The sequence below is a fragment of the Bipolaris oryzae genome, assembly GCF_000523455.1.
Source record: "Bipolaris oryzae ATCC 44560 unplaced genomic scaffold scaffold_54, whole genome shotgun sequence".
Taxonomy (NCBI): Eukaryota; Fungi; Ascomycota; class Dothideomycetes; order Pleosporales; family Pleosporaceae; genus Bipolaris; species Bipolaris oryzae.
The window spans coordinates 113,005-140,553 of NW_006911330.1; the positions used below are offsets into that span (position 1 = coordinate 113,005).

Consider the following 27,549-nt stretch of genomic DNA (forward strand, 5'->3'; position numbering starts at 1 on the left):
GCACGTTGAATCCTTCCGCTGAGGTGAGCTCGGGGTCAGCTTGGTGCTGCTGCTGCTGCTGCTTCTCAGATGAGGATAGGCCTGAATCAAGATGTCAAGTTGGGGGACATGTGACGACATGCTCGTTTCATCATTTGTCCATGGGCTGGCGAGGGCTCCAGAGCGCCCGAGATGCACGGCCAAGGCTTGGATGGGGGTTGCCCTAACAACAAAGTGGATCGACGGGACGTTGGAATCGCGTTGCCCACTGCAGGCCCGGTGTCCAGCAAAGGCCGTATGCACCACATGGTCGACGAGTTAGAAAAAAAAGGACAGTGGTAGTAGTTACTGCTAGTATGGCTATTTGGTGTGCTGTTACTAGGTGTAGAGGGGTGCCAGGGTCCCTTCTTTGACTTTGAGATGGTGCTGACGGGGCCGAAAGCTTGGCCCAACGACGGATTACTATGCTCGGGGCAGGGCGAGTTTCAGCTGGGGAACAAGGCTTTGCGTGCTGGAAATAGCATCTTACTCTACCCAGTAAGTAAGGAGAGGCAGTGTTGTAGCAACAATGCCTAGTCGACGACGCGAGAATGACATGAGATGGTTCAAACACTGCCTAGTCGACACACACACACACACACACGCAGCCCGTCTCCCCATTTCCGCGGACCTTGGCTGCAACGTGATGGGACAAGGAAATTGGGAACGTAGTATTGGCTTCTTAGACGACGTCATGAGCTAGGGAGGAATTGATCGCCCAGGCCATTTGCAACTCGTCCGCCCGTGGGAAGACAGTAGAGTGGAGACGGGTCCGGTTGTTGCTGTCTTCCGACAGGCTGGGGGAAACGAAAGAGGCGCGACATGTGGCGTCACCCGCCGCCGCTTTTCCCAATTTTAGCCTCGTGCTCGTGGGAAAAAGTGGGCGAGGCGGTGCGTAGCGTGAGGGTGAGGGTGAGGGTGGGTGTGCATTGCATGTTAGCATTAGCCAGGCCAGCACACTGTCTTTGTTGCCTCCATGGGCTGTGCCTGCGATTGATTGACGGCGCTAGTACTACTACTACCCTCGCGCCTGGTATAAGAGCCCTTCACGTCGCCCAGTCTTGCTTGTATTCTCCATTCCACACCAGATACCCATACTCCACCACTTAATTCAATTCTCCTCCCCGACTCAACCGTCAACCACACAACCCACCCACCCATCCACCAACCATCAAGATGCGTTTCACCTACATTGCCACTGCTCTCTTCGCCGCTGGCGCTGCCAACGCCCAGATTGACAGTGCCATCGCCTCCCTCACCTCTGTCGTCGGCAGCCTTCCCTCCAACGTTGCCTCCGACGTCGAGAGCCTTGCCAGCCGTATCACCTCGGCCGGTGGTGCCGTCCCCTCCAACGCTGCCTCCTTCGCCTCGAGCGTCGGTTCCCAAATCACCTCGGGCGTTGCTGGCCTTCCCTCTGATGCCGCTTCCCGCTTCTCCAGCATCGCCTCAAGCGCCAACGCGGCCGCCTCATCTATCCGCTCCGAGGCTGAGTCTGCTCTCAGCTCCGCTACCGCATCTCTCGGCTCCGCAGCTTCTTCTGCCACCTCATCCGCTGGTGCCCAGCAGACTGGTGCTGCCAACCAGAACGCTCTCCCCGCCATGGGTGCCGCTGCCGCTGGTATCTTCGCTGTTGCCGGCCTCCTATAAGCACTTCTAGATGGATTCCAAGTCTTTTTTGTCGACAAATCATCTTCATCAGCATCATACCTCCCTCCGATAGCTTCTTCCATCGGCTAGCCATGCTCAGCCAAGAGCTGACGTCGCTTTGTCTCGAGCAAACGAGACATTAGGGATAAAGAATGGGTTCCTGGCGAAACTGGGGTATATCCAGACGGTCTATATTATAATCTTAAGTCATTTCAATGGACATATTCAAAGCTCAATTACCCTTCCCTTGACCATGCAAGTTTCTAATCGTGTGTTCCATGCTATTCCTCCTCTTTCTTTCTTTCTTACTTACTTACCTCGGTGCATGAAGCTGCATGAAGAGAAATTTGTCTGTCGGATGTCGCAATTGTCCAGCGCACGCCAATGTTTGTGCATTCTCCTCTTTAGCCTTCAGCGCCTTGTCATGCATGATGTGAGGTCTGCAGCCAGCCTATGACGTAGCGCCGCGCGTCCAGTGCCGGGCGTTTCAGCCGCGACACACGGCTTCAATAATGCACCTCCCCGCTAGCGTCATCCTACCATGCACTCCGCATTCACCCACACTCCCACATCCACTCACGCTCTTTTTTCCTCTCTTGGGTCAGGAATCCTTTCGCTCATGCTTACGCCATCCCCCCTTGATTGGGTCATTGCCACAACGGCCTCTTGAGTCGTGTAACCTGGCCCCAGTACCTTGGTCTCTAGGCCGACGCTGCATCACGATCTATGCGCTGCAGTAAGGGGCGGAGGGAAGTTGCTGCTGGGTGACATATGATCAATTCGAGGCAATGCAATAAATGGCGTTGTACTACAGCCGCACGGGGGTTGCAGCTCAACAATCATGACCTTTGTTTTAACCTGCGCCCCTCGTGTATAACACCGACGATCTCACCAACACCCAATAAAACACACTAACAATGTTTGTTTCCATCTTCACTGACAATCATATGTCTAGGCTTCCTGGTCATCGCACATGGGAAATACCCCGAGGCTGGGCACTGTCGGCCTATGATGCATGGTAACGACATTGTCTGCCCACAACACAGCTGCCCACAAACTATAAGCAGGTCCAGTCAGAAAATTTTCCTCGACACACCTGCACCGTTGTTTTTCTTTTACTAAACCAATTCGCTGATCTTTCACGTGCACCGCTGCTTCCCGAGATTGCTAGCATCGTTGCCTGCCGATCACCAAAGATTATTTTAGACATTCGCTGCACGACATGGACCGCTCCGACATGGCATCCATGTCCAATTGCTCGACATCTCACCATCAAGCCTCCGTCAAGCGTGACATCTACGCGTCTGAGACTGAGGTATATTTTACCATGCACAGGGTTACTCTAATCACCGTGGTGGTAGTTACAGGTGTAGCAGTCATTGCCCTCCTCGTCTTTGTCGTACTCCGCGAGCGGCATAGCAAGCAGCGTGAAATTCAGCGCACCAAGGACATTGAAGCTAGCGCTGCTGCTTTTGCTAAGGTTATCAACGAACCCTCTAGCAAACAGCCGACGCCGCCTACCGCACCCAGCTCGCCATACATGGGTGATAGGTTCCCCGATGGCGGAATAGGTAACTACCAGCCGGCTCGTGTGTCGTCTGACAAGTCCTTTTATGATGGGAGGTATGGACAGCATGATGAGTATCAGCTTTATGAGGTTGATCTAGGACAGGTGAGGCGACTGGGTGAAGACAAGTTCGGCAAGTTGTAAGGTATCTGGTAGTGTGTCTTGCTTCAGGACATGACTGGGAATCACATGTTGAGTATTCGCGTTGGTAAGTAATCGGTAAGTTGAAAGAACGAGAAGATAGTCGATTTAGTGCTTGTCATCGAAAAGGTAATGTAAAGAAGATTGTGGAATACTTGATTCAAAATGCTGTTGTATTTCATCTAGGTGCCCCGAAATTATCTCCAACAAGTATTCTCATTATCTAACTCCGCAGAGATTATAGCGCCGTTTATGTTGGTCGGCGCTTAGGGAAGGTTGTTGGCAGTTGGACTTTCACCATCAGTGTGTTGATATTGGTTACACAAACCTTAGCGCCAATGCGCCGCAGCGCAGCAACCCCGCAACTCACAACACCAGGCTGGCCCAGTTTCCTTCACACCACTCTTTCATTCTTCATTGCCTGGAACCCCTCTTAGAATGAGGGTTTCGACAATTTTATTCGCTTCGTTGGCGATCGCCAGGGCCGAGATTGTGCTTCAAGGTGATGATCCACTCCCCCCAGTCCTCGTTTGACCCCGGCGCTAAGCAAGGTTACAGACATACCTCTCCATCCTACTGAGCTTGTGTCGAACGAAGAACCCTCATCATTGACACCACTGGACGCTCAGCATGACTGGGTCTACCCCGAGACTTTACCACCCATGCCTCAGTGCATTGCTGAGCAGGACCAGGCGGCGTGGTTAAGTGCCATGACAAAATGCACAAAGAAGCAATGCATGCGGCACTTTGGGGTGATCTGTAGCCGCCACCAATGGCGCACTCAACTCAGCTGTCTAAACACTGAGATGTCACCTCAATTTCTTGAACAGTACATTGATTACTGTAGCCGTTCGGTTCTGAAAAAGGCACAACTGTACCAGTGGATCCGCACAGCTACGGATCGTACATGGCTCGTTGAGGTCGGCGATGCCAACGGGTTACAAAGGCTTTCTCCAGGTTCGTTGACAAAAGGATATGCAACTATTCGTGTCATAGACAAGGCGCCGGCATGTCTCACTCAGTCGGTATCCGCTTCGTCAATGGAGCCATTTGGACAAGTCATGGCATCCTGTGGTTTCGAGGCTTCTACTAGACATACAGGGAATGCTAAACGTCCGTGGGAGTATCATGAAAGACAGCATACAATGGTCGCTCTTGATGCCGAGATTGCCGGGTACGACCTAACGCATGCCATTATCCCGGACAATGATTACTTTGACAAGCAGTGTTTCTGCAAGACATTTGATGCGAGTCTCGCAGAAGGCAATTGTGCAGGGCCCGGAGTAGATTCGACGAGACAACGGCTATGGATGCATGCTACTTGCGGATCTGCGTCACTTCCTCCCAACTGGAGGGAAGGACTCAAAACCACTCCTCACGACTACATTCCTACTGAGAGATGGAAGTGGCCCCAGTGCTTCAATTCCATGCCAGACAGCGTGGTGCGGCTCCAGGACCAATGCACAACTAATGCTTGCAGAGTCGGCTTCGACGGCTACTGCTATGTCCAACGTGCGGTGGAGAGATCATGTTTCTGCCGCAACATCAGCTACGGCACATGCAAAGGATCCTGCCACGTCTTCGAAAACCGGATCGATTACGTACGCTGGCTTCACGACCTATGCGGCGCCGAGGAAGGCTGGCATGGTTTACCAGAGGATTGGCACCAACTAGCTAGCGTCAGTCGTCGCGATGCGATCCCATGGACATGGTACAAAGACTCATTCAGTCTTTCAAACGACAGCACAGGCGAAACCAACCCATCATCCCCCAACCAAACCTGTGAATCTAGAGAATGGAAACAAATGAGTCTCCTCTTCATCAACCTCGCCGCCCTCTTCACCGCCGTCTTCGGCCCAAAACCATCCTCCAACCCAACCACCAACCCCCTAACCAGCATCCTCTGGTTCCCGCGCGGCATCGCCGTAGCAGCCCTGTACCTCCTTTCCAACGCCCTCAACGCCATGCTCATCCAATCCACCCCCTCCTACTCCGAAACCCCCATGGTCGAACTCGCCCTCCTCTGGTGCACCATCCCCCGCCTAACCTGGCTAACCATACTCCTCGTCCTCGCCTCCCCCTACAACCGCTCCACCTTCTCCGCCGTAGCCACAGCCATCGTATCCGAAACCCTCCTTCAAGCCCTCTCTGCTTCCACCATGCTCTCCACCGTATCCTACGGCTTCACTCACAGGTTCTACGCCCCAAACACTCCCGTACTACACAACCTCCCAGCAGCAAACTACATGTACACCGGCGCCCTAATGTGGACAATCGCCATGTTCCTCTCCATCCTCTCCTTCTTCTACATCCTCTTCGACCCCAGCACCCTGCATCGCTCCCCCGCTCGCTGGCGCAACACCCGAAACGCCCACCTCGCGACCTCGCTCAAACAACCCTCTGCGCAGTGCTGGACGTGGATCGAGCAGAAAATAGCAGAGTACTGGATCGATAGAGATTGGGATTCGGCATTTGAACACACTCCACTGGTGCAGAGTGAGGGCTACGTGCATGCGGTGTATGGCGCGTTGCCGGCCAAGACGTACAGAGGGCGCAGCACGAAGAGGAGGGTGGTGAGGGCGACGCTGGTGGCCGGGGTCAGTATGGTGTTGCTGTGGATTGCGCAGTGGGTGTTTTGGGTTGGGTTTGTGGGGGTTGTCGAGGACGAGTACGTATTCCCCTGCCCCCCCCCCCCCCTTTCTACGAAATCTGGTGCCTCTTTCTTTTCAGAATGGCTAACGAGATATAGGTTTTGTACGCCACAGCTTGGACTCTCGACTTTGACGTGGGTGGTTTCTTCCATGGCTGCAGTTGTTGGTGTGGTGAAGTCATAGACTGGTTTATTAGAGTTGGGGGAAATCATTTGTCATTAGAGAGGTCGGAATATCGCTTTGAAGCATGAAAGGTCGGATAATGGAAATTCATGATAAGATCAATGCTACACAATTTCTAAGCCAACAAAACCGAAAGAAAGAAAGAAAGGAAAAAAAAAATCTTTCACAACTTCATCTACGCGTCCTCAGGCCCCATATCAAACAGCAAAAACTCGGCATCCTTATCCCCCACACTCTCAATCTCAATCTTACCGGGTCCCTTGGCCCCATCAATATACGCACCATCCCCCTCTCCCAAAATCGTCTCTCCAATCTTAATCTGCGCACCACCCCCCGTCTTTGGCTGGGTGCGTCCACTCATAACAACATGGGCAAACAACTTCCGGGGCCCTTCTGCCACAATCTCATGCACCACCTTCTTTCCGGGACCCAAAATCGAGGCATCCATACTCAAATCCGCCTGCAATCCAATTGCGCCCTCACTCTTGGCCAATCGATCCGTAGACTCCATGATCCTGACCAGACGATCCTTCTTCTCCTCATCGCTAAACTTCTTCGTTTCGTAATGCGGCTTGAGACCTCTCTTGTTTGGTTTGGCCCAGATCTGCAAAAAATGGACTTCCGAGTCGCGGTTGCGGTTGTACTCGGAGTGCCGGATTCCCGTGCCGGCGCTGGTGAATTGGACTTCGCCGCGCTGCAGGTTTTCAAGGTTGCCCATGCTGTCTTTGTGCTCGAGGGTGCCCGAGACGATGTAGCTGAAGATGAGGAATTCGGCGTGGCTGTGTGTTCCTTTTTATTTTTTTGTGCGTGTTAGTAAAATCTTGACTATGTGGATATATATATATATATATATATATATGGATTGTTTAGGTTAGGGGGGGTTGAGAACGTACCGAATCCAGTTCCAGCCTCGACTCTGTCTTCGTTGATGACGCGGAGAGGTCCCCAGCTCTCGTGTCGTGGGTCATAGTATGAGGCAAAGGAGAAAGTGTGGTATGTGTAAAGCCAGCCGTGGTCGGCGTGGCCGCGTTGCGACCAAGGTCGCTTAGTGATTTTCAGCGAAGCAGGTGTTGCAGTAGACATTGTGCGGAGAGTGGGTTTTGAGAGGAGGGAAGAGAAAGAAGATCGAAAGGCGGTTGAGAGAGCCAGGGTGAGTGCTAGTAAGCCTACGAGGACTGTGATTACTTTTGTGGTGGTTGAGTACGAAGTATCAGGTGTAGAAGGAGCACGATTTTGGCTGGATGCTTTTGATGTTGCTGTTGTGTCTGTCATCACGAAAGGGAGATTTCAGCTTATGCGACGACTATGCGTGTTTTTATATTCTTCGGCTGGGAGGCCGAGATTTTAGTTGCTGCATCATGGCGATGCTTCGCTTTCTTTCTTGTTACATGGGCATTTCCAATTAGTGACTAAGATCCAGTAAGGTGGACTAGCGGAGGACCGCGTGTGGGGACGGGAAAGAGCCGCTTGGCTGATTAGTGATGGATGACGAGATGGCCGCCACCTATTGATCAGCGGCACGTCATTGGCTGCTTGCCGAAGAGGGCAGAACGTGAACGCCCAGTGTCTGACGCTAATGGAGGGTAAAGAGTTTTTGTGTATTATCTACAACCGAATTGAGTAGTCCGAGGAGTTTGAGAAAGAGCTTGGAGAATAGGGTGTGTACTTTTACGGATTACTCGGTGGGGTGAAGAACGCAAACATCTTCTAGTCACGTGCTGTCGACAACCACCATGGCACTGAAGAACTTCAACCCCGATACATTTCTGGACGAATGGTCAGAAGAAAAGTACTCGCCATTACACACCGAAAAATCTCTCGCAAGATGCCTGGGAGAAGCTTTCGACATCCCGCCTACAGACAGCTATGTTTATCGGGCGCATGCACAGACAACGCTGCACGCCACGCAGCGAGCCATTGACGCAAAGAGAGAACATGGACTACACGGATGGTATCAAGATGAGGAGGGCCAGCCTGTATGTATCTATCCTCTATTAAGTACTCAAATGTTTACCAACCAAACCTTTCGTCTGCCCTTCTCCGACATACCATCGCCCTACTAACACACCCCAGACCTATCCCACCCCCGACGAAATAACCGCCTACACCTCTCTCTTCTCCCCAACCACCTCCCTCCCCAAATCCCTCAATTCCTACCTCAAAAGCTCAAAAGCAAATTCCCTCCGCCAAAAAATAGCCACCCACCTAACCTCCCGCTACCTCAACACCACACCCCCAGCCTCCAGCCTCCTCCCCAGCAAAAAAGATCGCGAGCACAAAAACCCCTATCTAGACCTCTGGACCTACTCGTGCAACGAACTCGAATGGGCCGGTCCCGTCCCCGAAACAACGGGCACGAAAATAAGCCATCACATTCTGCCCCTCTTCTACCACCACTTCGGCTGCGTCGTCCCTTCCTACGCGGCTCTGCACGTGCTTGCAAAACTAGCGCAGCCTGCGCGCCCAAGTAAAGAAGATGTGCGTCCAATCCTCGACATGGGGTCTGGAAACGGGTACTGGACGTATATGCTTCGGCATTTTCCCGTGGCGCATATCGGGGCGACCAAGGCGTTGGATGTGCGGGCTGTGGATAGCCAGGTGAGTGAGTACAGGGTCATGTGGATCAAAGATACGATTAAGATGGATGGGAGACAGTATTTGATGCGGAATGGCGGGGGCAAAGGGTGTGTGCTGTTGCTTGTGTATCCGCAGGCGACGGGGGATTTTACGGGGCCGATGATGAAGGCGTTTGAAGGAGATACGATTGTGGTTGCGGGGACGCAGAATGGGAATGGGTTTACGGGGTTTAGGGATGTGGTAGTGGATGAGTGGGTGGAGAAGAACTTGAGTCAGTTTGAGCTCGTGTTGAGGATGCCGCTGCCGAGTTTTGCGGGCAAGGACGAGGCGCTATTTGTGTTTCAGAGGAAGAAGTCGGGTTGAAAAGTATGAAATAAACATCACAGTATGTGTGAGACAAGAGCTGGGTCATGCAGTATATAATAGCTACCCATGTTGTCCTGATAATCATGCAACATAGCACGTCAATGGCGCTGGCCAATCTTCATTTAAATCATTCTCCTTTTTGTCATGTTCACATGTGGGAGCTACGCGTCTACCACTTGGACTCCTTCCTGGCGAGGAACTCGTTCAGGACCTTGACATCCTTCTCCAGCGCAGTCAGCCACTTCTCCAGCTCGGCCTGGACCTTGGCGTCTTCGTCACCCAGCTTCTTGTAAAAGTCGGCGCGGTATGGGGTAGCGCTCATAGCGGCGCTGAAAATGGGCTTGACGACGAACGAGTGGTGGGGCTTGAGGGTGTTGCCGTAGGCGTCACGGAAGGATTGGGCAAGTTCCGCAGATGATTCGGTGATGTTGTGACGGAGAGCTTGTGCAGTAAAGTCCAGGCCACTAGAAAAGCCGTTAGCAAAGGGTCTTTGGAGCTGGTGGAGAGTACATACCGGTTCAGCCATAGAAGGCCTTCAGTGGCAGTATGCTTCTTCTCCTTGAGCTCGTTGCGGACAAGGTCCTGGAGAGTCTCGGACAGTGCTGGTGCAGCGAGCTGCCTGTCTTGGATTTTCTGTCTTGTGTTGGTACGTGTATGGGTGTCGGGTTGATTCACTTGGTGCACACCTTGATGTTGCCGGCCATGTCATTCTTGACAGGTTTGAACGCTACTCCGCCCAAGACATCGAAAAGAGTAGTCAAGCTCTCAGCCGCCTGGAGAAATTCGGTCGTATTGATAGCGTTGTCATTGGACTCGTCAATGGTGACATCGACGAAGCTCTTGTTGAGCGTGTCGAAGAAGGTTCCGCCTGGAGGGATTGCAGCTGCCATTGTGGAGTGTGTATGTATGTATGTAGGTATGTAATGCAGGAAGGGATGAGGAAAAAGCAATGGCAAGCAGGGTAGCAGAGGAGCAGACGGAGCTTTTGATGTCGGCCAGGTGGTCTGGCTAGAGCGGTGAGCTCTGGTGCATGTAGTGGGCGGGGCGTGGCGTGGCGGAGCTAGCGCGGGGAACGCGCAATACACAGGGTCTCCGTCGAGGGGAAGCCATGAAGCCACCCGCGCCCGCTAATACTTGGACTACCACAGTGGTTGCATACACCAAACACTCCCCCAGGCTGCCACCGCAGTACAGTTTGGGACCGGAAAGGTGATAGCTGAGTCCCTCTCCCATCACCTGCATTGCTCAGGCACAAAGAATGTCTGCCTGGAGAGCAAGAGAACCATTGTCGACATATACAGGTATTGGCCCCTCATTGCCTGATTGTGATACAAGTCTAGTATCACCTGTCCCTCTCCCGCTCATGCCGGGCTGGACGTCCAATAATATCAATCATGGTCTCGCACGCCCATGCTGCAGACATTGTGCATAGCATCGCCTGCATTCCTGGCGACGGTATCGGCCCCGAGGTCATAGAAGCTGGTGTCAGTGTGCTCAGCACGCTATCCTCTATCCTTGGAACCTTTGAATTTGACTTTACTACTTAGGACTGGGGTGCCACACGTCTGCTCAACAAGGGCGAATGTATGCCCTCGAACGGACCCGATCAGCTCAAATACTACGACGCCATCTACTTTGGCACTGTAGGCCTGCCTGGCGGTCCCGGACGAAATTATACTGGCTTCTTTGATCCAGCCCATACTAAAGTCGCAAGATCATCATGTCAACGTGCGGCCTAAGCGGATTCTCCCGGGCACCACCTCTCCACTGATAGGTTGCACACCCACCGACCTTGACTGGTTCATTATCCGTGAGAATAGCGAAGGCGATTACTCGGCCCAGGGTGGTGTCCTTCATCAAGATGGTCCACATGCAGTAGCTACCGAAGTGAGTATCTTCACCAGAGCCGGCACCGAGCGGGTCATCAGATATGCATTTGAAATAGCCAGGTCGCGACCACGGAAGAGATTGACCATGGTGACCAAGATGAATATCCACAATCATGGCATGGCGCTCTGGGCCAAAGTTTTTGACGAGGTTGCAAAAGAGTATGAGGACGTGCAAACTGACACCATGCTTGTCGAAGCAATGCCGACCCGCATGACTCTGCATCCCTTGTCCCTCGACATAATCGTCGCTACCAATCTGCATACAGATATCCTGTCGAATCTTGCATCGGCACTTAGCGGATCAACTGGCATAACGCCTTCGTGTAATCTTGACACTTCGAACAAGAAACCAAGCTTATTTGCGCCAACTCATGGTTCTGAGCCTGGCAATGCTAGAAGAGGCATCGCCAGCCCCATTGGAGCGTTTTGGAGTGCTGCCGAGATGGTGCGATGGCTTGGTGAGGACAGGGCATCCGATATCTTGATCAAGGCTACCGAAAACGTCACTGGCCGTGGTATAAAGACCAGAGACCTTGGTGGGTATGCGACCACTGAAAGTGTAACGGATGCGGTATGCGCCGAAATCAAGAATCTCCTGATGGTCTGAGTAATGGAAACTGAGAGATGAGAAGGAAATCCATAATACATACCTAGAACCATATACCGAACATTGCGTCCATCCCAAGACTGATACCTCCAAACACACAACTCTTCTTACCACTCACTCCAAGAATACAGCAGGAATCTCACTCCGCCCCTCCACAACCCTACTCCTCATCCCCCTATCCCCCTTCTTCCTCTCATCCCCCACATCCAACAACCCAAACCAGTCTCTCCAAACTTTAACTGCCTTCCCCTGAATCAATCCTTTGCTGATCGGCCCAAAATCATTACTATCAAGACTCTTCCGCCAATTGTCCCCTTCAATCCACACATGCCCATACGGCACCACCACCTTGCCCAGCTCCCGTTGCTGCTCCTCAGGAACAACAGAGTCAGCGTCGAAATCCGCAAGCCCATCCGGCGACCCTTGCACTCGCGCTGCATGCACCGCGGGATCGAAAGCATAGCCGCGAACTGGGTAAACGGTGTCGCCCTCAACCGCTACCACGCGTTTTATACCCATTTCAGACGGCTTATGCGGTTTCCAAAATGTCACTACGTCGCCGCGCTTGACGCCCCATTCATTGTTGTTGCTGTCGTCGTCTTTCTCGCTCTTGGCTCCGCGTCTGGAGCACTCGAGGTACGGGCGCACGAGGACGTAGTCTTCGCGGCCTGTCTCGTGCGCATCGGGACTGAGGGTGGGCGACATGGAGGAGCCGCGGACGTGTTGGAACTCGATGTAGTGGTCGCGGAGGAAGAGCATTGCGCATAGCGCTACGAGGCCGTTGGTGCCCCATTTCATGTAGCGGCTGCTTGAGCCGGAGCGACTCTGCTCAGGCCATTTCGACGAGGGCGGGGGCGGGGGTGGGGTGGAAGCATTGCTCGGTGTCGCGGGTGTGGTGGACTTTGGATGCGGCGGGGCTCGGGCAGCTGGTCTCGGGGTCAGGCCTGGAAGAGATGTCTTTACCTGCGCTTTTGGTGCAGCGCGAGGTTTTGGAGGGAGGCGCAACGGAGGCTTGGGTGGCATTGGGAGAGTAGTGGTCACTTAAAGGTCAAGCTCGTCGTTCACAAGCCATGGCGCGCATCCGCTTCGGCTATTCTTGCTCGCGCTGCACAATCATCATGCAGGCATACGCAAACAGAGCAAAACTCGCATCTTGTTACACAATCTAATCTACAGTGCAAAAATTTCTTATCAATATGCAAATTTCAAGTGGTATAGGCGTGTATCTAGCTAAATGGTAGCTATAGTACAGGGACTAGTACATATCCAGATATGCAATGGCTACCATTCGGTCATGTCAATGCTCATCAATTCCATATTCCAATCTACTTGAGCGCCTTGATGACGGCGTCGGCGTACTCGTAGGTCTTGGCCTTGCCACCAAGGTCACCGGTGATGGTCTGTGGAAAAGTTAGTGATTTGTCCTTCACAACAAACATGAGAAACACTACGTACCTTGCCCTCAGCAAGGACCTTGAAGATGGCCTGCTCAATGTTAGCGGCCTCGCTGTTGAGGCCCATGTGTCGCAGCATCATGATGGAGCTGAGAAGAAGCGCGGTGGGGTTGGCAAGCTGCTTGCCAGCAATGTCGGGAGCGGATCCGTGAACAGCCTCGAAGATGGAGCAGTTGTCACCAATGTTTCCAGAGGGGGTCAGACCGAGACCACCAATGAGACCAGCGCACATGTCGGAGAGAATGTCTCCGTACAGGTTAGGCATGACGAGAACCTTGTCGTTGTAGGGGACAGGGTCGGTGACCATCTTCAAGCAAGTGTTGTCGAGGAGCTCGGCATCAAACTCAATGTCGGGGAAGTCCTTGGCAATCTCGCGGGCAGTGCTGAGGAAGAGACCATCGGACATCTTCATGATGGTGGCCTTGTGGACAGCGCGAACCTTCTTCCTGCCAATGTCGCGGGCGTGCTGGAAGGCGTATCGCAGGACGCGCTCAGAGGCCTCGCGGGTGATGAGCTTGATGCTCTGTACGACGCCATCTACCACAATGTGCTCAATACCAGAGTACTCTCCCTCGGTGTTCTCGCGGATCAGGACAGTATCGACGTCGTCGTAGGGGGTCTTGTAGCCGGCAATAGACCTGCAGGGACGGACGTTGGCGAAGAGGTTGAAGGTACGGCGGAGGGTGAGGTTGAGCGAGACGTGGCCCTTGCCAATGGGAGTGGCCAGCGGACCCTTGAGAGCGACGAGGTTCTTCTTGACGCTAGCAATTGACTCGTCGGGGATGACCGTCTTGCCCTCCTCGTTCAGGCGCGGGGTGACGTCGACCGACTCCCACTTGATGGGCACGTTGGCGGCTGAGTAGATGTCCTTGACCGACTGCGCGATTTCGGGACCGATACCGTCACCCTCGATCAAGGTGACGCTGTACTTGCCATCGCTACCCTTTGTGCCGTGGAACTTGGCGACCTCAGAGGCGTATGTGCGGGCGGAGACCTGGGCCATGTATCAGCCTGTTTTTTCTTGTCTTCTTTCAATTCCTTTCTCCCCTCTTTTTTTTCGCATCTCTCGTCCTCTCTCACTCTCCATCACAGGGAAACATGCGCGAGCTGGTGGTAACTCTGGCAAACGTGTGGTCCCGCTATTACATGGAAGCTCACCTGGGACAGTGCGGGCGCCCATCTTGAGCGGTTGGCCTGGCGCAGGCATTGGCGCGCGGGCGAGGCGAAAGAACGAGCAGCCAGCATGTTGAGCGAGTAGAGAGTTGTTGGTGGGACCCAATTGCAGCTACACCGGGGGTCAGTGGCAGGTCGTTGAAGTGCGGCGGAGGAGTTGCGCAAAGCTTGGATACAGAAAAAGAAGGCTCCACCGGCCGCGGGCGTCTTCGTGCGCCAAACCGGTACCTTCCGCCTCTGTCATGCGCATCCCACGCTACGTCCGCATCCTTGCATCCTCGGCTCTTGCTCTTCATCCTTCTTCTTCAAATACGCCCATGTCTATTTCTTGTATGTACATATAGTCGGAAACTACATACTACAAGACTTTGCTCACGACTACAACTGTCGCATCATCTCCCCCCACTGGAATTGCTATACACAGAGCTCGCAGCATAAGGGCACCCAGCCACCAAACCATTATCCGAAGAGCGGAAAACCGGACTAGCATCTCCATCTCCCTCTTGGCGAGCACGGGGGATTTCGTTCCGACTGTTCTCTCCATTTTCGCCATGGACGTGATCCTGCCAGTAAAAGAGTAGACACAAAGTAACCGTGATCTGAACAACCAGCAAAACGAGCGTTACCGCGCAGATGACGATAATGATTTGCGTGTCCATGTCGCTTGAGATGAATACTTTCGAAACAACACTCTGTACAAGAAAGACTTATATATAAGACAAGCTCACCAGCGTTTCCATACCGTGACGAATGACCACCTCACCAGCAAACACAACAAGTTTCGCTACAACAACTCTCTTCGTTTGCCAACCCATCTCCATCACCAATCTTACCCCCTCACTTCGGACTCAGACTCCTTCACACCCCCTCCAACAACATACACATACCGCCCCCTCTTCTCAACCCTCACATCCCCCCCACACACCCCTCCCTCCTCAAACCGCTCATACAGCGGTAAGGCCGATACCTCACTCCCTCCACTTTCTCTCCTCCGCATCACTGTCACCGCTCTAGCCGGTCTCTGCACTCTACATTCCCCTCCCGATTGCAAATCCGTTCCCCGTTCCATGTCCATTCGTCCTTCCATGTCCATTCGCCCTTCCAACCCAATGTTCTGCAAGCTCCGTACTCGCTTTCTAGCCTGCAAGGTTTGATGCATTTTGTAGAGAATGCGGAAGAGAAGGATACACGAGGCGATGATGAGAATTATCCAGAAGGGTTTGGAGTGGGGCCAGGAGAAGTCGGGGGCGGCTGATGTGGTGGGCTGGGGTGGTTGCATGGTGAGTAAGTGCATCTGAGGGTTGGGGGGTTGGGGGTTTCGCTGGGGAGAAGGGAGAGTGGAGGAGAGAAGATTGTAGCGGGGGGATGTGTATAGAGAGGAGAAACGGAGTTTTTTTGGTTAGTAGGGTTTGCTGGTGTGCGTTGGAGGGGGTGATGTGGGGATGGCAAACGAGGTAGGGATTGCAAGGCGTGGAGTGGAAACGGAATAGTGGGAAATGGTGGGATGGGCATCCTTAGAGCTGGAGATATAGATGTGGTGGTATGAGAGTTGAGAGAGCGTGTAAGCGGCTAAGAGTATATTGATGGGAAAAAAACGTAGCCAGGAGAGTAAATGGGCATCGCAAAATATTAAACAGCAAACAGACGACTTCACTGTTAACCAAAGATGCAATATCATGATCCAAACAACTGATAGCCTCAAAGATAATCTGATAACAATATGATTCTACATCCACGACTACACTACCATACCACTGCCAACCCCCACACACAAACAACCTTCCCTCACCCCCTTGCCCAACCCATCTCATCTACACCTCCACACACCTCCACCTCACCCCCCACTCCTCCTCAGATAGTCCCCCCAATCCGTCTTCTCTCCCTTAACCTCAACTCCCACAACCCCCTCCCCCTCCTTCCACCCCACCCACTTCTCCAAATCCAACAAATGCCGCATCGTCGGCCTTCCATGCGGACAAGACCATGGCTTATCCATTCCCCCCATATGCCGCACAATCTCGCGCATGCGCTGCGTCTTGAGCGTCTTACCAATCATAACCGAGCTCCTGCACGCGCGGCTAGCGAGTAACTTGCGGACTTTGGAGGGGCGCAAGATGTATGCTGAAGATGAGGAGGTGGAGGAGGAAGGGGGGTTGTCGAGGATGAGGGATAAGAGTTCTTCAAGGTCAGAGGGGGTGAAGGTTACTTCTTTAGACATGGGGAGGGAGGTGAGGCTTGCGCGGGTGGCAGGGCTGGGTTCCGTATTGGATGTAGGGTTGAGCTCGACAACGAAGCCGTTGGCGGTTAGGGTGGGTTGGTTTGCGAGGATTATTTCTTCTTCTACGGCGGTTAGTTCGAGGGGGTGGGGGTGCACGAGGCGCTGGGAGACGAGTTTGGTGGTTGCGGATAGGCGTTCGAAGTTGTATTTTTCGTCGCTGGCGTGCTGGTCGATGATGAACAGGTGAGAGTTTGGTGATGTTGAGGTTGGGGGTCGCACGGCTATGATGAAGCCTAGGTTGAATTGGCCGATGATACGCATTTTTCCGAAGTCAGCTTTTGTGACTGTTAGACTGAGGCGTTCTTCTGCCTCTTCTCCGTTTGACTGGGCATCAGTAGATAGTATTGCCGTTTGATCAACTTCTGCCCGAGATGCATCAATAGAGGGTTGAATGTGCTGCGCATGACGGGCAATCGACTCAATATTGGTCTTGATGACGCGTCTGAGGTTAATAGTCCAGTGCTTCTTTTGGCTGACCGTAAAGAGCTTATCGGCACGCTTTAGACTCATCTCACTGGGCTGAGCCGCAGTCTCTTCAGCCTCCGCAATTAGCTTAGTAAACCTAGCTTCCTCTCTGGCCTTCTTCTCGGTATCATCCTCGTACTCATCGTCCGAACCCTCGCCAGCTGCCTCTGATTCTTTTTCAACAACCTCAACAGGCTCAGCATCCGATGATCTGTCAGAAATCGACACTGAGCGATCTGGAGAAGCGCGGGACAAGGTAGTCAAGTTGTTAATACGTGGTCCCTCGAGCGCCCTGGATGGTAAGCGTTTGGCAGAAGAGGGAGAGCGTATTGGTACACGAGTCGTGTTACCGTGACCCTCATCCTCATCCTCGTCGTCTTCGTCTTCATCCTCATCTTCATCCTCGTCTTCATCCTCGTCTTCATCACTGCTCCCCAACTGCGTGCCCGGTGCGGTGAACCCACCCAAACCCTTCTTAAACAGGCTTTTATTTGGCGTCTGACCTAACAAATTGGCAGAAGAGGAAGACTTTGGAATGTGTATCCTCGATCGCCTTGAAGCGACTGAATGACTGCCAGTACCAATTGTAGAGACAGTTGTAGTATCACCAACGGTTATTGTAGCCTGCTGCACCGGTGTTCGCATGGGGCGCATACGATCAAAAGCATTCTGAATGGTGCTCTGTGACAACGGTTTCTGGGGAGCTTGCTTTATAGCCGGGACTGGCTGTTCTGCACCTTCACCTTGTTGGTCAGGTTCATCAGACATTGATGGACGTGTTAATCCCACCGAGCGAGGGCTCTGAGACGCCACACGTGCATTGAAATCTTGAATGGCCCTAGGAAGCTGCGGGTGCCCAGGAGCAACATCATCCATGTTTGCCTCAGGTTCAAATAATGGAGATTGCGATCGTGAACGAGTTATCTCGGCTGGATGCCTCTTATCTTTATGCAACGAACTGTCTCTTGAAAGTCTATGTGGTGGGTGAGTCGTCCGGTCTTCAGAGTCGCGGCCAGCGAATCGTTCGAGAAGGCTTGCTTTCACAAATCCGGGACGGTTAGCCACATCGGGTATGTCTCGTGTCAAAGCTCTTTTAGAGCTCTCTTGTATTGCCACCTCGTCGCGATCCGAGTCTTCTGGATCGCTCTGGTCGCTTTCTTGTACAGATGTAGTGCTTTCACGAGGTTGGATCGTGGGAAGTTTAAACGCAGATGTCGGCGTTTTATTTTTTAGCAGCTGGGACTGAGGCACACTTTGTTCATGCCCCTGGAACAACTCGAGCAATGAGTCTTTGATGTTCTCCAGGAGCACTGCTTGGTCATGGAGCATGATGGTGCGTTTGTCTGGGCTTACATTGACGTCATAGGCGTTTGTGTCAAGTTTGATGTCGGCAAAGACAAAAGGAGACTGTGTGATGTTGTAGGACTTGTAGACCTCATTGAATGCTTTGTTGACCTGAGGCAGGTTGCAGGGCCGCGAATTTACAAAAAACATTTGTCTGTCTGGCGTCTGACGACCCTCGCCCACGACTGGACGGGATATGTGGCCTACTATCTTGACGGTCCGCGATGCTATGTCTTCTTGTGCGTCCGGGACCTTGATACTTTGCGTGGCGCCCGGCCTATTGGAGGGGTCCATGATGAACTCGAGGTTGAGGGGTATGAGTGCGGTCACTGTCTTTGCACCGTACACATTGGAGATATTGTCCCGCGTGCTGGAGTTCGCATTGGTTGCAAAAGCTATTGTTTTCTTCCTTTGGATGTGTGTCAGTACAATCGGGAATGCATGCACATGCTATCGATCCCCACTGACCCTTTGGGTATCTGGTTGCTGACCGAAAACTTGACACCAACACTGATGCACGCATATGCATTCAATAGCTGTAGGACCTTGTTGTATTCACGCTTGATGTTCTTTTCGAGTTCTTTTCGCCTGACGGGTAGATTATGGAACAGAGTGTCGACCACGACGGTGGTGCCCTGCTTAGCAGCCACGACCGACGTTCCCTTGAGCTTGCCCGACTGCTCGAAGTCGAGCCTGGTGCCCTTTGGCCCATCTGAGGCTCGGCTTGTAACGATGTGGAATTTGGAGAGGGCACATAGCGACGACAAGGCCTCACCACGGAAGCCAAATGTCTGCAGCGACGTGAGATCGTCGTAGGTGGCAAGCTTGGAGGTGTAGTGCTTGAGGGCAATGGTTTGGTAGTCTTCTGGTGAGATGCCAGAGCCGTTATCCTGGACTTCTATGGTGTCGAGGCCGTAGTTCTTGAAGCGCACCTCTACGCTGGGCATCAGCTGACTGCCGCCGTCTTTGGTCGAGAGTGTCGTGGCAAGGACATACCGATAGCCGTGGCGCCTGCATCGATGCTGTTTTCCACCAGCTCTTTGCAGACAGACTGAAGGTCGACAATGACCTGGCCGGACTGTATCTGATGCACAGAGCGGCCTTCTATAGCCTTGATTGTGGCCATATTAATTCAGCCCATGTCCATGGTGAGCGCTCACTCACAGACAGCCTGCCTGCCTGATTGACTGACGCGCGACGCGTCGGGGGGCAGGCCAATGAGCTCATGCGCGCTAGTAGTATGTGGGGTCGCAGTTGCGTCTCTCGCTTCGGTTCGCTTCTATCACATACTCAGTACATACTGCTATATATTCATGGACTTTGTTGCATGCAAGTGCTTTCGCATTTGATTGCACATAATGGGCGTCTCAAGCGACCTTGCGCAACTGCAAAAGCCTTTGCGTTACCTGCAGGCGCAGTCTCAAAAAAAGCACGATGAGTGAGTTGGCCCAACTGACCCAAGTTCACTGGTATCAATCCCAAAAAAGGAACATCTAAAACAATGATAAATGTATAATCGACCGTAGCACATATTTTCTTGAGTCTATCTATATACACTTACTAAACATGTGTAACTAACGCACAAACAGAGTTGCGAGGCTGAAGCGTGAACTTGCTGAAGCTGAAGAAGAAGCGAAAGGCCTCAAGGCCGACTATCTAAAAACCATCATTTACTATGCTCGGACCGACTGTCTTCAGCTGGCAAACATGATGTATGCGAGGCTTCCTGTCGAAGTACGTGAGATTGTGTACGAATATCTCTGTGTAGACGCCGACCGTCCGATTCCAGTTGGACCCTACTATCATTTCCGTCCATACAACAAACCCTACGTCTATCCCGCCGAAGTCGAGATGGAATGTAACTCGGAACCCGACATGCTTGAAAAACTTTCCGTCACGAGGTCAGCATCCGGTGAACCCGGCAACAGCGCACCAATAGCACGTAAGTCGTCGGTCAACTGGGGTGATGAACTGCAAGTAGACCCAGAGCTTGTTAAGCGCGTCTCCCGCTTGGATATCGACGAGGACCAAGAAGAGGCGGGATTAGGTAGCCACTACACCATTCTCCAAGATGGCCGAGTCAAAGAGATGCACACACACAAGCCTCCTAGCGACATGGTGCTTCCTAGCAGTCATTTTCTGGACTACAGATACGTTGGCCGGTTGGTGTCGCATGAGACGCAAAAGATGTATTACTCGCGCAATACTTTCTCCGTCTGCAACGTTGAGAATGGTCTTACCAATTTTCTAGGCCGGCACACTTGCGCCCATAAGAGGCAGAAGTGGGATGAAGAGATTCCTTGGGATTACTCTCCGATGCTTGGGAATATGACACCATTCTTTGCAACAGAGCACATACGTCGTCTGCAGATCCGGGTCAAGTTTGAGCATTTCCTCAAGGATGTTCCAGCGAGGGCATGTTTACTTGATGAATACGCGTACGAGCAGCGCTTCCTGCGCATGACCTGGCTTCATCTAGAGCAGCTCACGCACTACCTGGACCTTCGCCCCACGGGCAAGATAGAGATTGAATTCGTCATCATGAGCGAACTGCCAGGTGCGGATGGCATCGCGGCGCAGAATGACCGGCATGATGTAGTGGTAGAATGCAACCGTTGGTATATCAACTTTTTGCAGTGCATCCGGAATATGGTGTACAGAGCCATGTACGACCAAAAAGACACTGTGGTCAAAGTCACGCATTACGATGCAAGGAAATGGGTGTTTCCGAGGGACATTACCGGTGTGTTTGGGCTGACGAAAGAACAGTGGGAGTATGTAAGTGCAGGCCTGCGTTTCGAGTTAGCTACACATGTCGTGCATGAGCACAGCCAGCCATGAGCATGGCCGAGGGTGTTGAGGGTGTTGGGATCCAAGCTAATATTACTTTTAGGAGAAAAAAAGCAAGCAGGACGACTACCTCGACTGGGCAGGGGACTTTTTTGTGATGCGGAATGTGTTTGGCCAAGCTGGAGTGTCGGAAGACGAGATGGAAGAGATGCTCTTGGAGCGATGGGGCATGACGTCTTTCTTCCAGAAGGTTGCCACGGAGCCGGTCCGGGAAGGCAGCTTTTGGCCTGTGGTAAACAAGACGTGAGGAGCGGATGGACGCATGTGTGCAGTGTGCAGTGTGCTGTGTGCAGTGTGCAGTGTGCTGTGTGCAGTGTGCAGTGTGCTGTGTGCAGTGTGCAGTGTGCTGTGTGCTGTGTGCTGTGTGCAGTGTGCTGTGTGCTGTGTGCTGTGTGCAATACGACCGACGTCCATGCGTTACTCATTGGTAGGATAGGCTTTGTAATAGCTAATTAACATTTGATATGGTTTTGGGGGCGCGTGCGGACGCCGGGGCGGACGAGCCAGCCGATTGGCTGGGTGCCTGGAGAATGCAGCCATTTACTTACGTAGTATAGTCGTCGTACTAGAGCAGGTGCAAGGCCCAAGGGCAACAACAAGCCGAGTGCCCTGGCCCCCACCCGTCAGTGGTCGGCTCTGGTCTGACTGTACTTTCGCTACTCCACCATGCATTGTGTATACGGCGCAATCGGCGTATACAAGTACATGCCTGGCGCTTCATGCATGCGACGGAGAAGCTTCGCCGAGGGCCCCATGGCGCTACACACCAAGTAGATCCGAGTCTACGGCCCCGTCCGGCACAGAAAGCGCCTGGCGTTTAGTGTGGCGGCGAGTTGCCGGGGGGGCGGCGCCAAGTCATGCAATTAAACATTCAAAGACCCTCTTTGCGGCCCTGGCTCGATCCGACGCCAACGGGAATTTCTTGACGTCCTCGACTTCTCGCTTTCCTGGGCTTTCCCTCCCGATTCACCTCGTCCTGCCCTGCCTGGCGCGACCTGACCTGACCCCCCGACCCCCCTCCTCACCACTGCTACAATGGCCGCCAACGTGAGCTTCGTCTCGCCTACGGCAGACGCCAAAGCCGCCCAAGTCCTGCAGGATTTCGACACCACTGGCCTCCTTTCGTCCGTCCTGAATGGCTTCACCGTCTGGAAGCTGGCCTTGACGCTAATTGTGACTGCTGTCGCATACGACCAGTGTATGCATAGCACCACTGCACTTCGCCATATGTGCGCGCCCGACACCGCCTGCTAACCCGCGCGCAGTCAAGTACATTTGGAACAAGGGCTCCATTGTTGGCCCTTCGTGGAAGATTCCCTTCATCGGCCCCTTCCTTGAGTCGGTCAACCCAGACTTCAACAAGTATCATGAAAAATGGTCGTCGGGCCCGCTGAGCTGCGTCTCGGTATTCCACAAGTACACCGCCCCGCAAACCACCCCGCAACTTTGCCTGTCCTAATTGCCCTCCCAGGTTCGTCGTCATTGCCTCGACCCGCGACATGGCCCGCAAGATCTTCAATTCGCCAACTTTTGTCAAGCCTTGCGTCGTCGATGTCGCCTACAAGCTCTTGCGCCCCGAAAACTGGGTTTTCCTGGATGGCCGCGCCCACGTTGACTACCGCAAGGGCCTCAACAGTCTCTTCACTCGCCAGGCGCTTGAACAGTACCTTCCCGGCCAAGAGGACATCTACAACAGGTACTTCAAGCAATTCGTCCATCTTTCTCAGGTTGAGAACAAGGGCAAGCACGTGCCCTGGATGCAGGAATTCCGCCTGATGATCACGGCCCTTAGCTGCCGCACCTTTGTTGGCCACTACTGCTCCAACGAGGCGGTCAAGAAGATTGCCGACGACTACTATCTGATTACCGCCGCGCTTGAACTCGTCAACTTCCCAATCATCATTCCCTTCACCAAGACCTGGTACGGCAAGAAATGCGCCGACATGGTTCTCGACGAGTTCTCCAAGTGTGCCGCAAAGAGCAAGGTCCGCATGGCTGCCGGAGGCAAGAAGGAGTGCATTCTTGACTTTTGGGTCGACAACATGATTCAGTCCGAAAAGTACCGCAAGAGAGTCGAGGCAGGTGAAAAGGTCGATGACTCCGAGAAGCCCGCTACCGTGATCCGCTGGTTCAGCGACATTGAAATCTCCATGACCATCTTCACGTTCCTCTTCGCCTCGCAAGACGCTACCTCGTCTGCCGCTACATGGCTGTTCCAGATCATGGCCGACCGACCCGAGTACCTTGACAAGATCCGTGAAGAGAACATCAAGGCCAGGAACGGCGATGTCCACGCCTCGCTTTCTCTTGACGCCATTGAAAAGCTCCAATGGACTCGCGCCATTGTCAAGGAGACCCTCCGCTACCGTCCCCCCGTCATCATGGTTCCCTACCTTGCTAAGAAGGATTTCCCCGTGACTCCAGAGTACACTGTGCCCAAAGGCTCCATGGTCATCCCTACCACCTACATGGCCCTCCACGACCCCGAAGCCTACCCTAATCCCGAGTCGTTCGAGCCTGAACGATGGATCACTGGCGACGCCGATCAGCAAACCAAGAACTGGCTCGTCTTTGGCACAGGCCCTCACTACTGCCTGGGACAGACATATGCGCAAGCCAACCTCATGTTGATGATTGGCAAGGCGAGCATGTTGCTTGACTGGGACCATAAGGTCACTGACCAGAGCGAGGTCATCAAGGTTTTTGCCACCATTTTCCCCATGGTATGTCTTATTTGTCGTTTCGCCTGCTGTGGACTCTAGCTAATATTATGCAGGATGACTGTCTTCTTACATTCAAGGACCGAGTAACGGCATAGATGCTTCGAGCCCAGCCATGTGATGCGCACTTTTAGTGAGTCTTGCCTGCATTTCCATGCGTATGGTTGGAGGTGAAGACCTTAATTTTAATTCTCCCAAGGCGGAGGCCAACGCGCCTCTGTCCTCGCTTTTTTTTTAATTATAATGATCACGGCCTGTTTTGGCTTGATGAGTACAGTGCAAGCTGAGATGAATTAATACCGGGGAGGATGGGTCTACATAGGACAGTGGATAATGCAATTGGAGCAGAAGGAAAGATTAGAAATCTTACCATTTGTCTCATCCCTTATACTCCTTTAGGTACCCTGTATTGCGCAATGCGATGTCGTGCATATAGAGTGTATGCATACGTAAGAAAGATGAACCATGCCAGGGGTCTGGGCCAGATCTTATTGTTTCAGACGGTGAGGGCTTACTTGATGTCATCGATATCTCAAACCTAGCTCAGCACGCCACACAAATAGAATGTAATCTCTTTACCCCACTCTTTACACGCTGTATAGAACCAGCAGAAACTTAGAGAAAAAAAGATAAAGCAACGTGGGCAAATCTTTTCATATATAATACTAGGTATGCAACAGTATAGGCGCAGAGTTAGTATCTCGCACTTATATATAAGAGTGATGATGTACTGCTGTCCACCATTCGTACTATTTGAGCAAAGCTATGGCCAACGACTCTGGTAACATTGAGCTCATCGATCGCTCCACAATCCGATAGACTTTGAATCGTTCCCGACATGCAACTTCCGGGCCACTCTTGAGCCTCTGCTTGCTCTTCACGCTCTGTTCAGAATAAGCTCCGGGAACTCGGGCAGACTCGCGCCGAGCAACACATGCCAAAGGCCCGTGTGTCGAGTTGCCGACCAAGCTGTTACCGTGCTGCATCACGCCTACGCTTACACACTCTCTCTCCTTCAGTACCGCACGACGGCCCTGCACATAACATCGCACCATGGCGCCGGGCGCCTCTACCTCTGACCGCGACCGCGTCGGCCCACACCCGTCATACATCGAGATTGCGAAGCCGTACATTCTACAATCGCGCATGCAGAAATGTCTCTCAGATATCAACATGAGCGACGCCAAAGAAGACGCTGTGCGTCTCCAAGGCGTCGCATGGATCGATCAAGTACGGCGAGCGCTGCAACTACCTATTCGCACATTCAACACAGCCGTCATCTATTATCACAAGTTCAGGTTGCTACATGCAGACAATGAATACAACTGGGCCGATGCGGCCGCGGCGGCACTGTTCACAGCATGCAAAATTGAGGACACGTTGAAGAAGAGCAGGGAAATCCTGTGTGCTCATTGGAACCTCAAAGTTGCGCCCGGGGAAACGCTGAGTAGCGATGATCCTGTCCGTCCGCCTCCCAACCCGTACCCGTACATTTACAGTAATCCTGGGGCTGACATTGTATCCAGCGCTTCGACAGTCATTCCAAACTCATCATCGGTCTCGAACGGCTCATGCTCGAAAGCGCCGGTTTTGACTTCCGCAACCGATATCCTCAAAAAGTCATGGTCAAACTTGCTCGAGCCCTAAGATTTGACGCCAACGCCGAGGCGAAGACAACTTGGAACCTGAGCATCGATTTGTACAGGACGTTTGCGCCGCTGAAGCAATCCACGCCCACCCTGGCCATCGCGTGTTTAGAGTTGGCAGCGAGACTGCACGGAAAGGACGCTACAAAGTTTGTTGATGCAGGGCCTGTGAAATACAGTATATGGGCAACTAGCCGGGCAGAGGTCATGGAAACGCTGCTTGATCTCTTGGACCTTTACACCCACCATCGTGCCGCGACATCCGTTGGGCCCAATTACACGCTCGAGCACTTTCTCAATATTCGTATTGGATTGAACCAGGAAGCGTCGGCTGCAAATATTCCCCGCTACTCCCAATATGCGTCTGAGGCGGCATCAGAAACCGGGGTTACGGGCAATGGTACAAAATCTCGAAATGGTATTGGCCCTGCAAGCCCATTGACACCAGCAACTCCTGTCACGTTGTCGCCTGGCACTGAGCACGCGCCCAAATCGGCTATAGGAATCCGTGGTCAGAATGGCACAGTCAGGTTTATGCTAGATGCTGCTAGAGCCCATGACGAGCGCGCTGAAGTGGAAAAATTTCACAAGGTCGAAGAAGAGGAGTACGAGGTGGAGGTGTCCAATGACACTAGGCCCGATGACAGGGAAAGAGACAGGATAAGAGTTGGACGAGTGCGTCGAGAATAAGCACTTAACATCCTACATGGCTTTATGTCATTCTACTTGATATGGTAAAGAGAAACTAAGCATTGATAGACAAGATTCTCCCGGCGAATTGAAAAGCTGGCGTGGTGTCTTTGTTGTATCGGGAGTTCAGCGAGGGAGTGAGTCTATTTTAGACCACTAGGGCAGGCCTTGTCAAAATGAGGAAATTCGGACAGTGATTTCCTTGACAATGGCAAATTCCACTTGCCCATTGGATGGCTCATGCTTAAAACCCAGGCGCAGAGGAGAGAGACGAGTACGGCCCCGCACACAAGCAAGAGTAAGACATGGAGCTATACACTGCGCGTAATCAAAGGAATACAGTAAGGGTCGTCTCAAGACGAAAGAGTCCACAGGAAAATGTGACCATCAATAGATTAGATCTGGAGCCGAAAACCGACGCAGCTGATGAAGGCAGCATGATAGTGGTGGCGGTTGAAACAGTCAGCGCATAGGGCAAGGATGAAGGAGGGGGTATGGTTCTGATGGTTCATCTCTACAACCTAGACGTTCGCCTCCATGGCTATGGTTGTCCACTTCTCCTGAGTAGAGGAAGCGTATGTGAAGCAATATGCACAGATGAGAGCTGTCCTTGGTGACGTTGTTTGTAGTTAGCAATGGCATCTGAGTATACTTCAGCACTAAGCTCGAGTCTCTCTTAGGTGCGACGCTCAACAGCCACAAGCTCCCAAGCAATACGCATCGATTGTCAGTTTAGATTAATGAGCGTTACAGGAAACGATGCAAATCCACAAATTATGTACATGTGCAATATCAGTCTCTGTGTTAATTTCCTTTCCTCACGTGTCTCGAGACATTCTTGGAATTTTCACCGGACATAGCGGACATAAGCCCGATGGGCTCTAATATCGCTCCAACGTCTCAGGTGCCTGTGACGATCTAATTTCTAAGCGCTCATGAGTAAATTGGCGCTGAGTACGGACACGGCCACAACTCTGGAAGGAAATCCAGTCATGAAAGAGTGGCAAGGGCGTAGAGTATGCCTAGAGCGCCCAGACGGCTTGGGTGCATGCAGTTCCACGGCAACAGGTGTTCGCGTTGGTGCTGCGCAAAGTCGCTTTTGGGTACCGCGCCGGTGCATTAGAGACTACCCAAAAACAATTGCGGTAGTGATGGCGTAAGAGAAGGTAGAGTCACGTAGAGACGCGCGGGCGCGAGGGCGTTGCGATGGCTTATAATGGACAATTAGGAAATATGAAGTCAGGCATCTGGGCGCTGCGAGACCAGATGTAGAATACCCAGTG

The 27,549-nt window shown here is 52.6% G+C and overlaps 14 protein-coding genes across 14 annotated transcripts; 8 read left to right on the forward strand and 6 right to left on the reverse strand.

Annotated features, from left to right (window-relative positions):
• Positions 1-1,194: 1,194 nt before the first annotated feature.
• COCMIDRAFT_25856 (uncharacterized protein) lies at positions 1,195-1,665 on the forward strand (the record flags this gene model as incomplete). The annotated part of the gene is made up of 1 exon (XM_007689210.1): positions 1,195-1,665. The coding sequence occupies one exon, from the start codon at positions 1,195-1,197 to the stop codon at positions 1,663-1,665; it is 471 nt and encodes a 156-aa protein (XP_007687400.1).
• A 1,222-nt stretch (positions 1,666-2,887) lies between these two features.
• COCMIDRAFT_4821 (uncharacterized protein) lies at positions 2,888-3,376 on the forward strand (the record flags this gene model as incomplete). Its single annotated transcript, XM_007689200.1, has 1 exon — positions 2,888-3,376. One exon carries the CDS (start codon positions 2,888-2,890, stop codon positions 3,374-3,376), a length of 489 nt encoding a protein of 162 aa, XP_007687390.1.
• A 435-nt stretch (positions 3,377-3,811) lies between these two features.
• Positions 3,812-6,207, forward strand: COCMIDRAFT_36282 (uncharacterized protein; the record flags this gene model as incomplete). Its single annotated transcript, XM_007689216.1, has 3 exons — positions 3,812-3,875; positions 3,932-6,041; positions 6,123-6,207. The coding sequence occupies 3 exons, from the start codon at positions 3,812-3,814 to the stop codon at positions 6,205-6,207; spliced, it is 2,259 nt and encodes a 752-aa protein (XP_007687406.1).
• Positions 6,208-6,382: 175 nt separating this feature from the next.
• Positions 6,383-7,290, reverse strand: COCMIDRAFT_4823 (uncharacterized protein; the record flags this gene model as incomplete). Its single annotated transcript, XM_007689201.1, has 2 exons — positions 6,383-6,996; positions 7,101-7,290. 2 exons carry the CDS (start codon positions 7,288-7,290, stop codon positions 6,383-6,385), a joined length of 804 nt encoding a protein of 267 aa, XP_007687391.1.
• Positions 7,291-7,940: 650 nt separating this feature from the next.
• Positions 7,941-9,147, forward strand: COCMIDRAFT_4824 (uncharacterized protein; the record flags this gene model as incomplete). Its single annotated transcript, XM_007689202.1, has 2 exons — positions 7,941-8,183; positions 8,281-9,147. 2 exons carry the CDS (start codon positions 7,941-7,943, stop codon positions 9,145-9,147), a joined length of 1,110 nt encoding a protein of 369 aa, XP_007687392.1.
• A 172-nt stretch (positions 9,148-9,319) lies between these two features.
• Positions 9,320-10,040, reverse strand: COCMIDRAFT_4825 (uncharacterized protein; the record flags this gene model as incomplete). The annotated part of the gene is made up of 3 exons (XM_007689203.1): positions 9,320-9,614; positions 9,665-9,783; positions 9,837-10,040. 3 exons carry the CDS (start codon positions 10,038-10,040, stop codon positions 9,320-9,322), a joined length of 618 nt encoding a protein of 205 aa, XP_007687393.1.
• A 504-nt stretch (positions 10,041-10,544) lies between these two features.
• COCMIDRAFT_36286 (uncharacterized protein) lies at positions 10,545-11,646 on the forward strand (the record flags this gene model as incomplete). The annotated part of the gene is made up of 3 exons (XM_007689217.1): positions 10,545-10,634; positions 10,698-10,793; positions 10,846-11,646. The coding sequence occupies 3 exons, from the start codon at positions 10,545-10,547 to the stop codon at positions 11,644-11,646; spliced, it is 987 nt and encodes a 328-aa protein (XP_007687407.1).
• Positions 11,647-11,760: 114 nt separating this feature from the next.
• On the reverse strand, positions 11,761-12,444 carry COCMIDRAFT_93828 (uncharacterized protein; the record flags this gene model as incomplete). Its single annotated transcript, XM_007689245.1, has 1 exon — positions 11,761-12,444. The coding sequence occupies one exon, from the start codon at positions 12,442-12,444 to the stop codon at positions 11,761-11,763; it is 684 nt and encodes a 227-aa protein (XP_007687435.1).
• Positions 12,445-12,971: 527 nt separating this feature from the next.
• Positions 12,972-14,345, reverse strand: COCMIDRAFT_36288 (uncharacterized protein; the record flags this gene model as incomplete). The annotated part of the gene is made up of 3 exons (XM_007689218.1): positions 12,972-13,046; positions 13,102-14,094; positions 14,259-14,345. The coding sequence occupies 3 exons, from the start codon at positions 14,343-14,345 to the stop codon at positions 12,972-12,974; spliced, it is 1,155 nt and encodes a 384-aa protein (XP_007687408.1).
• A 757-nt stretch (positions 14,346-15,102) lies between these two features.
• COCMIDRAFT_93793 (uncharacterized protein) lies at positions 15,103-15,552 on the reverse strand (the record flags this gene model as incomplete). Its single annotated transcript, XM_007689246.1, has 1 exon — positions 15,103-15,552. The coding sequence occupies one exon, from the start codon at positions 15,550-15,552 to the stop codon at positions 15,103-15,105; it is 450 nt and encodes a 149-aa protein (XP_007687436.1).
• Positions 15,553-16,107: 555 nt separating this feature from the next.
• On the reverse strand, positions 16,108-19,486 carry COCMIDRAFT_36290 (uncharacterized protein; the record flags this gene model as incomplete). Its single annotated transcript, XM_007689219.1, has 3 exons — positions 16,108-18,769; positions 18,829-19,294; positions 19,357-19,486. The coding sequence occupies 3 exons, from the start codon at positions 19,484-19,486 to the stop codon at positions 16,108-16,110; spliced, it is 3,258 nt and encodes a 1,085-aa protein (XP_007687409.1).
• Positions 19,487-19,718: 232 nt separating this feature from the next.
• On the forward strand, positions 19,719-21,457 carry COCMIDRAFT_93850 (uncharacterized protein; the record flags this gene model as incomplete). Its single annotated transcript, XM_007689247.1, has 3 exons — positions 19,719-19,798; positions 19,950-21,138; positions 21,257-21,457. 3 exons carry the CDS (start codon positions 19,719-19,721, stop codon positions 21,455-21,457), a joined length of 1,470 nt encoding a protein of 489 aa, XP_007687437.1.
• A 788-nt stretch (positions 21,458-22,245) lies between these two features.
• COCMIDRAFT_93916 (uncharacterized protein) lies at positions 22,246-24,028 on the forward strand (the record flags this gene model as incomplete). The annotated part of the gene is made up of 4 exons (XM_007689248.1): positions 22,246-22,408; positions 22,476-22,626; positions 22,682-23,933; positions 23,987-24,028. 4 exons carry the CDS (start codon positions 22,246-22,248, stop codon positions 24,026-24,028), a joined length of 1,608 nt encoding a protein of 535 aa, XP_007687438.1.
• Positions 24,029-24,983: 955 nt separating this feature from the next.
• COCMIDRAFT_36293 (uncharacterized protein) lies at positions 24,984-26,266 on the forward strand (the record flags this gene model as incomplete). Its single annotated transcript, XM_007689220.1, has 2 exons — positions 24,984-25,391; positions 25,457-26,266. 2 exons carry the CDS (start codon positions 24,984-24,986, stop codon positions 26,264-26,266), a joined length of 1,218 nt encoding a protein of 405 aa, XP_007687410.1.
• Positions 26,267-27,549: the final 1,283 nt, after the last annotated feature.